This window comes from Centroberyx gerrardi, chromosome 4, assembly GCF_048128805.1.
Source record: "Centroberyx gerrardi isolate f3 chromosome 4, fCenGer3.hap1.cur.20231027, whole genome shotgun sequence".
Lineage (NCBI taxonomy): Eukaryota > Metazoa > Chordata > Actinopteri > Beryciformes > Berycidae > Centroberyx > Centroberyx gerrardi.
The window spans coordinates 13,415,121-13,428,974 of record NC_136000.1 but is presented as its reverse complement, the minus strand read 5'-3'; the positions used below and the strand labels follow the sequence as shown (position 1 = coordinate 13,428,974).

Below are 13,854 nucleotides of genomic sequence, written 5' to 3'. Positions count from 1 at the left end.
AAAAGCGAAGCCTCGACACATCTGAAGGGTTGATCATGATTTGTGTTGACTGTAACCTTTTGTTCCATAAAAACATAACAATGGAAACAACACGATGGTTCATATATATTTTATTAACATAAATATTAATAGGTTAGAGCATTTGAACATAATTATCGGTGCATTTTATTCACAGTTAATTCCTTTTTTTTGTCATAGCAGGCTAGTCTGATTCGTTTGGCCTTTTACTGGAAAGATATATAGGGACATTTGATTAACTGTAGGTGCAAAAAAGCATTTACCACGATTCAATTAAAAAAAAAAATAGTAAGGTCATGACACGATTAATCTTAACCATGTGATCCAATTTTCATGTTGATATGATTACAAATAAATGGAAGGAAGGAAAAATAAAAAATAATACTGTTTTTACTGGGAAGATCATGTACCTCGACTTGGACTGGGAAGCTTTGACAAATGTTTTAGCATATAAATTAGGCCAGAGCTTCAACAGCAGTTAATGAGTAGATTTCCATAAAGAATGAATTAGCTTGTTTGGCTTGGAGAAGCTGATCTCCATACAGCGCTGATGGATTGTGCTGGTTTGAGTTAGGCATGTTGAGACCACAGGAACCGGTCGCAGCGCTCAAGCATGGTCTGGATCATTGCCCTGAAACACAAAACAAGACGCATAGTACTGCTTAGTCCACAAAATGAAGGAAATATCAGGCTCCATTTAATCTGGCGATAGTAATTCTGGTAATGGTGTGTGCACTTTACTGGCCCACTCGATAACTACAACATTGATTCCGTTTGACCCTTCATCTTTCTAGGAAATGCAACCCTGTCTTGTTTAGTTAAATTTGGTGTTTCGGTTGTGAGCGCCCTGACTCACCTCTGCCTCTTCTCAGCTACTCTCAGCAGCTCACAGACCAGTGTGGAGTGGGGCGTGAGGACCAGCTGCACCCCACACTCCTGCACGACTGCCAGGGCGCGGTCCGGCCCCGCCGTGCGAGCCAGCCTGAGGGTCAGGTTCTCTGGGCTGACCTGCCGGCTGCAGGGTGCCGAGCCGTTGGCCAGGCCGCTCCCGTTCAAACCTGCGACTGGCTCTGCCACACTGCTGCACTGCTGAGACAACTGGATCAGGAGCTTCCACTCATCCAAGTTCTGGGGCACAACACCTAGAAAATAACAAAGGCAGAGGAACAGAACGGCAGCACACAAATTAGTTTATGCTGGTGAGCTAGAGCTCCCATTCAGTTGCACGGTGATGGTCTAGAAACCTGAGGTGGAGCTGAACAATGTGCTCTAATCGAAACGCGCTCGAATGTTACGTTTTATTGGTTTCCAGATGTGTCACTCAAATGAGGGTAGGCAGTGTCATTAAATTGCTAAGTATTATTTTCAGTATGTGTCTCAATGGTGTGCAACAACCCAAGTGACACACGTCACTGTGGCCCCCCGCCCCTTCAGATTATAACTTCAACCCTGCCAGGGAGTCTGAAAGAAGAGGATTTTGAGAAGCAGCATTACCATGAGGTTCCTCCAGCAGACTGATGTCGTCCAGCTGGCAGACGGTGGAGAAAGCCTCTGTGCGACGCTGCAGCTCACAGCAGAGGCAGAGGTATCCAGTCCAGTATCTGCACAGAGCACACACACATTATAACAGCCATAAATACCAAAAACATAAATGTCTAGTTTCATTATTATTATTTCTATTATTATTATTATTAGACAAGTAGCATTAGAAGCACCCATGACTGCGGCAGGTCTCTGCCATCTTCTGCTTGGAGGACAAGTCCGCAGGAAGACGAGTCAGGAGAGACAGGAGGCGTCCGTATCCCCAGCTGAAGCAATGGGAATGCCACCTTCAATAACACAAGTCATACATTCAAGGATGGAAGTAACCAATTACAATTACTCTCGTTGCTGTAACTGAAAAGGTTTTTGTGTACTTTTACTTGTAATGTTTACTCAGGGTAGATTTTAAATGAGCTACTTTTTACTTTTACTCAAGTAGATATAACACCAGTAATTTTACTTCTACTTAGGTAAAGGTTCAGTAAAGTAACAGTACTCCCACTTTAGCAGGATATTATTCTGATTATTCTTTCGATACCTGCATATACTAGCATAAGAACAATGTAATCAAAGGAAAGAAAGTATCATTTTGTATTCTTCACATACTAACAGTACCAGACCTGGGTTGTCCATCAGGGGTCAGGGTGTCAGCAAGTTGAGGAGCATCATGGGTAAGTGCCAGCTCCAGCCAATCCTGTCGCAGTGATTCCGGTTGAAGAAGGGACCCCAGAAAAGACAATCTATTGGAATAAATAAAGGCAAGTTTCATTAGTGGAGGGAGTTTATTCTCTTTTTTGTCTTTGACAAAGGACAAAATGGAAGATGTACCTTTGCTCCTCAGCCCGTGATTGGACCAGATTGTCCAGGTAGGCCAGGAAGTGGCTTTGCTGGGCCATGGCCATTACGTCAGCAGGAGGGATTGTAGGGTAGAACTGGGAAAACGAGCGTACAGCCACCTCCCCATGCTTCTCATACAGCCTAGATAATAACAAAAATAACTTATTTACTTACAAGGTCTGTCACAAATATTATTTAACTTTATGGATAGAAGGGGTTTGAGGGAAGTGAGGGCGCTGACCTGTGTAAGTGAGCGAGGAGTGCAGGAGCGCTCCAGGGCTGCAGCTCTCTCAGGCTGCGCAGTGATTTCAGCAAATCCCCTTTCTGAATAACCTCCACCACCTTACTAGACTGGGTGAGATCTATAGAGAAAGAAGATTTCCTTATTCAGTTCATTTAGGATGATACAAAAGCAGGCAGGGTTTGGTCAAGCAATTTAAGGAGGTAGCTTCTGACCTAGCATGGCCTCGATGAAGGAGCTCTGCACCTCAGGGTGCTCCTTGTAGCAGAGCAGACACATTCTTCTCACTCGCTCTTGGTCCAGCAGAAAGAAGTAGAGGCGCAGGAAGGTGGTGCACCCCGCTGCTCTGACCCCTCCCCCGTCTGCCTGGTTTCCAAAGCAGCTCAGCTCCACATATAATGAAGCCAGCTGGGTGAGATCTGCCAGGAGATCTGATGGCAGAGGTTTGGGGGACGCCACTCGCACAGGCTCTGGAGGGGTCCCATTTGAAACTACAGGCGGCTTCTCATGGGACTCAGATGTCAGGTGGTTCTCACTCTGGTCCTCTTTTTCTCCCAGCTCCGGCGACTCTTCCTTCTTCTCCTCTGTAACGCTTTCCGTTGGTTCTTCTGATGAGCAGGAGGATTCCTGTAATTGTTCTGAGCTGACGTTCTGATGGTCCCGCTCCCATCTCTCCTCTCCTGGCCCGTCCATATTTGAAAGAGCCACATTAGCCGATTCCAGCTCTTCAGGACCGAGAATTCGCTCCAGCACTGGCAGCCACTCCAGCAGAGCTTCTCTCAGGCAAGCGGGGTCCAGCAGCACCAAAGGATCCTGGATCTGGGAGCTGATGTTGGCAAAATATAACACTTAAAGATCATGGTAGAATTCTTATGTAAACTTCTTTAACAAAACTGGAAATAAAAACATCTTGAGGTTTGAAAGTCTGCATTCTAACAAAATGTTGCCCTGTACTTACATAGTTCGCTCTGTTGCTGATCGAAGTTCCTGCATGTTGGTCTCTGTGTTTGGCATTTCAACATAAAGCCTGTGTGATATACAACACATCAGTGTGACGTGTTATATGACAAATGTAATTCACTGCTTTTATTTGATAAGTTTTTACTGGTCTACTGGCAAGCAATAAAGGTTAGGGTTAGGGTTAGAGAAATGATTATGAACACAAATCTATTTGATGAAACTGTAATGATATAACTTTTAGCAAAATGATACAGGGAGATTCCGTTTCCCTAGATGAAATATTTTATTTACAAAGTCTTTAACATGTAACAGTCTGTATGAGGATCATTTTTCTGTATGAAGTATTTAGTGATAATACCAAGAACACCTGTATTTAGTACTCAGAAATAATTAGCAAATTATCCTGAAATGGTTTTAGTCCACTGTTATTTTTCTGTACTTACTCATTTTCCATATCCTCTGGTGACGGCGCTGCGGTGGCTGACGCTTCGACCTGTCCCCCCTCTCTGGGGTCTGGGCGCCAGAGGTCAGAATTCATCTGGAGGGTGTTGATCTTCTCTGTCGTCTTCTTAACAAAACTAGAGACACTGAGAAAAAGAAACTGGAATCAAATAACCTTTTGCCACAAAGACACAATAATTAGATCATCTCTCCATCGACAATGCATGTTACTTCACACAACCGCAAAAGAAAACAAGACTTCGACCATTTCACGTAGCAAATCAATGAGCGTGATGCTTTGAAATGAAACACACCAAATGTCTCTATGGAGATGAATGTGAACGAAAACACACACTTCAGTGTGGGTCTTCAGTGGAAAGGGGAAGTAAGCCATCAAAACACACAGCTGCACTTTTATTATACATTAGTGTCAGAGTTCAGTTCCTCATGAGAAAAACAAAAAAAAGAAAAAGGACAAACCCCAAATAAATTCATCAATACTGAATATAGCTCTATGACTCAAAGCTACACAGTGCAGCTGGCTGCTCTCACGCCTCTATGGCATGGCTGCCATATGATGTTTATCATTTGTCTGGATGGTTCACCTGTCTTTGACGGCCTGCAGTGCGATGCGGGGGGGTTTGGGGCGGAATGAGAGGGGGAGGTGGAACTGCAGGCCGAGCTCAGATCGCTCACCCTCCATACGCTCGCTGCTCTGCGGATCTGAAGAGAGATGGGGGCAAGAGCCAGAGGAGAAACAGAGATGGATGGAGTACTGGAGGGGAACGATGAGAGGGAGAGGACAAAATGCAAGCAGATGGAGCAAAGGTGCCAGACACCACTACAAAGAGAACATAACTGAAATACTGCACAATAAAAAAACAAAAACAAAATGGTGATATGTACAAAATACAATGGAACAGACAAGAAATGTGATATTAATAGAGCGGCAAAGTGAAGATCATGTTCATAAAGCATAAAGTCAGCCCTCGGGATGATCATTCAGTCCTCAGCCTCTCCCATAGTGCAGCACACCAACAGTTTTGGTTAAGTGTTACTGGGTATGTTGGTAAATCAAATCTGAAATTTTCTTTAAAAGAAGGCACACCAGTTCCGGTGGAACAGTGACAAAAATAAAAGTGTCAAGTTATTGTGAGTCACATGTTTACATTGATAAACCTTCTGGCTGGCAGAAGGCTGTAAAAACTGTGGTGTGAGTGTTAAAGTTATTTTTAGGTTGGGGCTTATTTTAAGTCTAACATTACTGTAGGGTTGGGGTAAATTCACACAATTTAAAATGTAAATTGAAACAGCAAATTCATATAATAATGACCAAGCCTTATTTCTTTGCTATTTCTTTATATGGTGGTTATACATTCATACATACATTTTTGCATAAAGACTTTCAGTTTTTGGAATTTTAAAATCTAACTCCTAAAACTGAATGAATGTGAAGTGAGTGACAACTACCCTCCTGGCAAGCTTAGCTGGTCAACTTGATACTATTTGGAAGCTATTAGGAAGCTATTATAAACATTTGAAAGCTCTGCTGCTCCTGGGTCTTGATTCTGAGCAGGTGACACAGAGAGAGATTACAAAACTATAAACATCACCATCAGGAGGATCATAATTATATAGAAAACATCCATTTTGTATATTTCAAGATAGCATTCACTTTTAAAGAGAGCATTTAGTTATGGTACAGTGAAATCATAGCATTGTGTTTTTTCCGTTTTCCCCTTCAGCCTAACTCTGAGTGTACATGGCAGCTGATGTTCAAGGGTACGATTCTGCCCCTTACCGTGGTCCACCTGATCTTCGTCCTGCCCAAAACTAAACTCCTTGAGCCGCTCCTCCTCTGACATTGATTGGTTGATGAGGGAGCTGGTCTCTTCATCTGACTGGCTTCCTCTGCGGCTGATGACACGATAGATGCCGCAGTCCAGGACATTGAAGCTCTCCTGGATGATGACGATGTAAATGTGAATATCAGCATACTCATATATATACGTATATATTAATTACATGTGTTTGGAGGCACTGCTGTCATCTACAGTAGGTTGAGGTCATTCAAACGTACATGTGAAGAGATGCTGCTCCTGCGGCTGCTGGTGGCAGAGTCCAGAGGCTCTAACTTGGTGATTACTTCCTCCAACTGGCCAATCAGCTCCAGGTGTGTGCTGGGACTGAGCTGGGACCTCAGGTGTTCAAGGCGGTCGATGGGAATCGATTTCCTGGCCTGAATTCAACAAGAACAGTGAGCAAGGCTTTCATTTAAGGATCTTCCAAATAGACCGTGGCTACATTTACATGTAGAACTCCGCTCTTAACCTTAACCTGATTACTTAAGTAACCTGGTTTTTGGTCGGCATGTGTAAATGTCATAATTTGGTTAGAAAAACCCAGGTAAGCCCATACTCTGATTATGAGAAACCTGGTTAAGATGCCTGAATTACTCTGATATTAAACCGGTTACTGCGGCATGTAAACATCTTATTCCTTTCACTTTTCGCCATCTGCGCAAACTCAGATCCGCATAGGCTCATAGCTACATTTTGATATATACTTTTGATGAAAAGTATTATTGTATTTTGGATTATTGTCTGTAACGCCATCTTATTTGTCAGCAGCGTCAAGAAGACTGCACAGATTATTATTGGGACCATCGTTTCCCATGTATCAGAAGTAACCGACTTCTTAGACAAAAGAGGGATCCATAGGGAGCAGCTGCAACTTTTCATACCTTTTTGTGGGCGGGCTATTCACCTCAGGAATATTCTGTTAATTGGTATATTTACAGCGACAGTAATACTCAAAACACAGGGTATCAAAGGTTCATGTAAACAGCTTAAGCCAGGTAAGACTTTAACCAGAGTATGGCCAATAGCCGGGTTGCTCCATGTGAGAGGGCCGACAGTGGCCATCTTACCCTGCTGGGGGTGATGGCGTGCTGGAACATACAGCACACGGCAGCGGCCGGAAGCCAGGACTCCCTCCGCAGCAGGCGCTCAACACAACGCTCTGCAGACAACAGGGACAGGTGGGACAGGCGCCCGTTGCCATGGAGACAGAACAGCTCACTGCGGTAGACTGCAATGTCAACCACATCTGCAAAACCAAAAAGCAGATCTGGTTCAATCGACAATAATTGAAACAGGAACAATAGAGCTGCATGACTATGATTGAAATGATGATTCTAATGATTTAGCTAAATCACAATTATCAACCATGATGATTTCAGGAGCAAAATTATTTTACTGCACTTTTAGACCATTTCTTAAAAGTAATTAAATGTTTCAAGAATGCCAATATGCCAATAATCCACTATTATTAATTGTGGAAACTTAACTGACCATTTACGATTACACATGATTAATTGTGCAGCACAAAGAAAAGACATTTAGGGAATATTTTTCATGAACAAAATATTAGACCAGTCAATTACTCAAAAGTGTTCCTGGTGGCATTAAGGCAGAAAATGCCACACATACCTTTGATTTCAGTCCACAGAAGCACCTGGCCGCTCTGAGGTGTGAAGATATAAACAGCCGAATCAGTCCAGGTCAGCAAGTGTTGGTCTCTACACCAATAAATAAAGTGCACAGTTATTTAATTGACAGGCCCGTCCCCAGTGTTTTTTTTCAACGTTATCTTGCTTATTTATGGTTTATTTATTTATAGCTGTCATTTATTGCAGCTTTTTCTTTTTGCCTCCCAAGTTATAACATGGTTTCTTGATTTGCCTAGCTTAATTCACATATTTGAGCCTTGTGTTGAATAAAGTGCATATCATAAAAAAAATGAACTGACAGGCTTAACAACTCAGGTGATAAAGTATATAAAAGATATGCCACATTACCCCAAATAGAGCAATTTTGGAAAAGCGATTGACTGTGAGCTCTTCTGTGCTGGATTGTAATGCGCCTCACTTCTGCAGGTAACAGAGGAACAGAAGACAAGTTAGGAGATTGGTCTTCTACAGCAGATGATCTAAAAACATGAACAGGAACGTACCTGTAACTAATGAGAGGTACAGGAGGACAGGCCAGTAGCTGTTTGAACTGATGGGTGCTCAGGACCTCTCCATTGAAACTGGCCTCCCATATTCGCGACCCCGGCCGGGCGGAGTACAACAGGGGGGGCTGACCCACCGTCACTCCCCGGCTCTGAGGGAAGAAACAAGCTCCATACTCCCCATCACGCTCCTTGTTTCCAACACGCCAGAACTTCTCCCTGAGGGGCGGGAAAGAAACAAAAAGACAACATTGTTGATAGACGCTCAACTAAAACATTGGAATAAACCTAAGCCAAATCATCAGCTTGTGGGACATTTAGACACAACTGTTCCAAGGGCCTTATTCAAAAAACATGTTTGACTTTTCCCTACATTCTGCTGTATGATCATTTTAAACAATAAGATAAAAAAAGAAACAAAAATGACAGAAAGCATCAATAACTTAGATAATGGCAGAAATGAGTTTTAGCTTTTGAATTACCACAGAAAATTGGATCAATGTAAACCAAATATCAACTTTGACTTGGATTTAATTGAAAGCACAAAAATTGTGCATAACAACCCTTTATAAATCAGTACAAGCCCATTATGTCTAACACAGAGGTAGGGATTCAGTGTCTTGCTCAAGGACACTTCAGCAGGGCCGATATAAGGGTTTGAACCCGGGTCCTCTGTTTGAAAGATACACCACCCTGCTGCCCTGGAGTCAGACCAGTGCTTCATACTCACCTCTCTGTGTCACACAGGTAGCAGCGGCTCAGAGAAGACACCAGCAGGCGGCCATCTTGGTACCCGAGCTGAACGACTCGAGAGTCTACAGTGGTGATGGTCTGAACGGGGAAAATTACGAACGCTGACCCCTACGGCATAAATTAAATATGGTTAAATAAAATAATTACATATGGCATCGATATCGATAGCAATGTGGCAAATAATGATTAATGTAGAGGAGTGGCACACAGCAAGTAGGAAAAGTAATGGCATGGCAGAAGAAACAAAAGTATCAACTCTCAGCAAGTGATTATGGGTATTTTTCTCTTGTGTGGTAAAAGGATTTTTAGAAAATTGCCATTTGTCTCTGGCTGGCTGGTACAGTAGTTTTAGCCTTGGACAATGAAAAAGTCACAGCCATAAAGTACTGTAGGATATGTAATTGACTGAGGATAGACTGATGGAAGGTGTTAAAATGATGTCTTTCTATAGGATCTTTAATGAAGATAATAGGTACTGTTACCAGGTCACAGACTTCCTACAGCTACTGTATGAAAGGGGTATAAAACAAACCTAATTTACTTAAGAGTTAATCTATTATATTCTTATTCTAACTTGAAACTGCTGGGACTCCCTACAACAAACGATATTTTTCCAACATGCTTTATCATACAAACGCAACATACACATAATTAAATCACTGACAGTCTCTACTTTTGCCTCATATATATCTTTTGAACAGAGATACAAATGCAATGACTTATAATGACTTAATATGTTATTGAGGAAATAGACAATTTACAGCATAATCAATACCTTGCCCAGCTTGGAGGATCCTGCGCGGAGAAAGGACACCTTGCCTCCCGTGTCTCCTACAAAAACTCTGAGAGTACTGTTGTCCCAGCAGAGTGAAGTGATGGCCTGTCCCCGGTGCTCCCAGGACACACTGACCCTCTCTGGACGACCCCGCCGCTCCAGCTGGAGTTCCCACACCACCACCAGGCCCTGACTGCACCGGGAACCAGAACCAGCACCGCACCGCCAGGCGCAACACAGGCAGCAGACACAAACACAAGGATAAGCAGGAGGTGAGGGAAGCAGAAGATGGCATCAGCTGACATGGGGTGAATTTCAATTTCAATTGTGAATTGAACCAAGCTCTAAGGAAACAGAAGAGAGGTTGTCTTGACTAAACATGCTAGACAGTTAAACAAATCAAATACATTCAATCATAATGTATGCATTACATGTTATGCATCTAATACCACCTGAAAGGTACCTTTAACTTTTTATGATATTCAGTATAGATAACACTATGTTTAATCTATTCAACTTCCTGAAATTCCAATTCAATTCCAACTCTGTTTCCTGTAGGTTTTTCCAAATTCTAGTTCCAATTCCTCAGTTGAATTTGAATTGATGAGTTAATTCATGAATAGAGCCCCACCCTGATAGATAGACTCTCTAACCTTGTTGCAACAGCAATAAAGTCTTCATCATGAGGGCAACATGCCACCTGAATGATCGATCCCTCCTGAAAAAAGAGGCCATGTTGAGTGATGCGATAACAAGAATATCAGAGAAACCAAGTCTGGACAGGTTAAAAACAGACACAAATGAACATAACATGCATTTTCATGTGCAACTGTATCAATTATCAGCGCCATAAGAGCCAACACAATATTTCAGCACAAAAGGGCATGTATTACCCTGTGAGTTAGGATGAGTCTCTGCTTCCAGCCCTCCCTCTGAATGAGGTGCAATCCTCCCGCTGATGTTCCTAATGCGAGCCACTTCCTTGACACTGCTAAGCAGGTACACTGCAACACAACAGACGCACACATTTAAAAAGACTGGTCTCACCTGTCGTATAAAGGAAAAATCCACCCTCGAATACTCTTACACTGTTCCATATCATCAATATGTGATGTTCAATGCATTCTAGGAGTTATTTTGTGATGAACTGTTGTAATTTACTTTTTTGGTGTCTGACTTTTGACAAACCACAGAGAAGTGGCGTGGACGTGTTGCTTTCAAAAGGTACGGGTAAATAAATATAGCCATCTAGCCAAATAGTTTGTGAACATTGGGGTGTCTATCACATCCATGGTGTCTATTATCCTAACCACACCCCTTACTCAAAACGCAACATGTGGCTGCATTGCATTATGGTCTAGTGAGGCTACTGTCTGTGGAGAAACTGGTGTCTCTTCCTCTTCTACAATGGATTTCTCCCTGTATGATAGTTGGATGTCAGTGTAAAATGGGGAGTCTAGAAAGAAGCTCTTGCTCTTTGATTCTGACGGACTGACGCCAAAACCTGACATTTACTGTTGATATTTTAGACAGTTGAACATTTTTCTGCTATTAAACTCCACTGTAGCAGCACAGGGAATATCTTGACATGATGTCACATTGTGTATGTTTGGCCAGTTATCCAGGCGAATAAGAGAAATACACCAAACAACAAAATGGGCCCAGAGATGCAAAGTACATCACCAATAGCTGTTGGTTTTTAACAGTGCTAAAGTGTTACTGGGTGGATTTTTTCCTTTGAAAAAATGCTAACACCTTATATAGTAAAACTTTAAATAAAAGCAAATATTATTTGAGAATACCAAACAGTCACATCAAATTTTCTGTATGAGATTTAATTATGAAAGACTGACTTAGACATGTGCCATGTGACATCTGACATGTGATGATGAAACCCACCTTGAGCCTGCCAGAGTCTAAGCGGAGAGCAGAGAGCAGAGGATCAAGGCAGTCAAATTCTGCCAGTACATGACTGTGGTTCTCCGGCACAACATCTAACAGCGGCATTTTAACTGGGAGAAAATGAAGTGAAGTGTAAAAAAAACATGTGATGGACTTCAAAGGAGTTACAAAACTGACCTTCTCCAACTCTCCTCCTGACAGATATTGCTCTCTTTCCTTGCATACCAGAGGCCACAGCTGTCTGGCATCACATGACTTCCCGCAGTATCTACCTTCCCTCTAAAATTGAAGAGCCATGACTCCACTTTACGCCACTTCCAGTGGTTGGTTGTTCAAATAAAACAGCCTGGTAAAACTCCCTCGTCAAAATGTAACCCAAGTAAAACAGTTAAGTATTAAATGTTGCCCAAACCTAAGGGATCATTCTTTTATATTTGGCTATAGGCCATTTTACTGATGTTTGTATGTGTTCTAACAGAGAAGAGAAACTATGCACAAGCTATTCACATCATCCCTCGACTACTCCAGTTTCACATCATCCCTCGACTACTCTCAGGCCCCACCCCCCCAAAAAGAACCCAAACTACTAAAATATGATTTAATTAGCACAAATAAATGTTCAATATCACATTTTTGTATTCCAGTGGTTGGAAGTGGTCCATCTTTAATGTTTTAACTTCTACAATTTAAAAGGAAAATACTCTTTGTGACTCTTTTCTTTACATTGTCCTTTTCCCAGTGTATGGATCTTCACATATTTGAAAACATAATTTTCTGTTTAAGCCAGGGTTTGTAAAAAATGTTTATCATCTCTAATTTAATGCCACTTGTGTGGGAGCTGCCAGTTACAGTATCAAACATACTGTGAGATTGACACAAATTTCTGTTTCTACAGGTCAAGTGGACACCAGTCAGCTGAAAAAACAGCACGAGTGTGACTTTGATTTACTCATTGTGTCTTATGATTGAATTACTATGCATTATCTAACAGCCTACACTAGGCATCGAACCACAATGGAAGTGTGTGTTAGAAATGGATAAATGGCAGAAGAGGGATAAGAGATCCTTGCTGCTTCAAAAGAAAGTAAAGGCAAAACTAAAAATATGGATCATTTCAAGAACTAACTGCATTTTCTAGGCAAAAACTTTTTGAGCTTGCATGTTAAACAAATGTAATGAAACAAAATGTAGTAAAAAGAAAATGTTACCTAAATTCAAGTAGGCCTGCCTCAGAAGAAGTGAAAAGAAGCAGTAAACTCTGACCTTTCTCTATTTGCTAGAACTCTACTGTCACTACCAGGGATATATTGGAGGGTATACCATTTTTTCAGTTGCATCAGTGTTTACACACGTTTTTACTGACAATCTTTCTGCCAGGAATTCATATAGCATACACCATAGTAAGTAGTACCAAACTGATGCAGGTTATATAAAGATATGGGTATTTAAATAGGGGGGAAATCCATACTTGTTTATATTGGTGGATGTCTTGTCTCATAGTGATGACTGACAGGAGGCCATAGTATAGACTTTTTAAATTTATTTTTAACTTACCAGTAGCCTACTTCACTGGAAACTTCTAAGATCCTTTAGCCTGGTAAGAAGGAAGACTGTCAACAAACCTAGAAATTCCAACCTTTCGTGCAACTCACTGCAGAATTGTGAAATCAATTTGGTTGAGTAACTGGCCTGGCCCTGTGCTGGTTGATTAACACTAATTTATAAAATGAGTGTACTGATTGAGTTGATGGACCGCTATCACAATCACAGTCTGACAGTCCGGTAGGAGCGCGCACCAAAACAAGGGCTGGTTCACTCTCGCTCGGTCGGCCGATTCATGGCACTGTGCATCACGAGACCCCTGTCTGCTGATACTGATGCTAACGTTTATGTGGAAACTAAATGGGATGCCAGAAAGCCACTAAACTTTTATTTAAACAAACCAACGTGAGAAATGGCTAACGTTGCACTGAAATTATGTATTTGTATACTTTGTCCAATGCGACGAGGCGCCTCAGTGTCAGCTGATTTACAATTATGCTAACGAGTTAGCAAACGAGCTAACTGGGACACTGACGTTAGCGTTCCTTCACTGTTGTTTCAGTTCAACTCACCAGAAAATCACAGTGTCAGCAGGCTGCCGCCTACAAATCCATGTCAAGTCGCTGCTTTACATCCCTGGTTTTGTTCAGTTGTTTGACAAGATCAACGTTGGTCACTTTCACGCTAACCCAACATCTAACCAGCCAAACTGTCACTTCTCCATCTGAGGCAGCTCGGTGTGTCGGCAGCACTGCTGCTGTGCGGACACTTCCTGAACGCAGCGTGACGGTTTTCCCTCAACTGGACTAGATGCTTCTTTTATATAGTA

General features: G+C 42.1%; 1 protein-coding gene across 1 annotated transcript; it reads right to left on the bottom strand.

The window, feature by feature from the left end:
• Nucleotides 1-95: 95 nt before the first annotated feature.
• Nucleotides 96-13,750, bottom strand: hps5 (HPS5 biogenesis of lysosomal organelles complex 2 subunit 2). The gene is made up of 23 exons (XM_071904779.2): nt 13,598-13,750; nt 11,481-11,593; nt 10,475-10,585; nt 10,235-10,299; nt 9,582-9,774; nt 8,784-8,914; nt 8,054-8,272; nt 7,899-7,970; nt 7,531-7,619; nt 6,969-7,147; nt 6,120-6,278; nt 5,841-6,000; nt 4,645-4,762; nt 4,042-4,185; nt 3,597-3,665; nt 2,854-3,464; nt 2,639-2,759; nt 2,389-2,538; nt 2,181-2,300; nt 1,734-1,847; nt 1,513-1,619; nt 875-1,160; nt 96-649 (listed from the first exon to the last, which is right to left on the bottom strand). Exons 2-23 carry the CDS (start codon nt 11,586-11,588, stop codon nt 589-591), a joined length of 3,387 nt encoding a protein of 1,128 aa, XP_071760880.2. The 5' UTR covers nt 11,589-11,593; nt 13,598-13,750; the 3' UTR covers nt 96-588.
• Nucleotides 13,751-13,854: the final 104 nt, after the last annotated feature.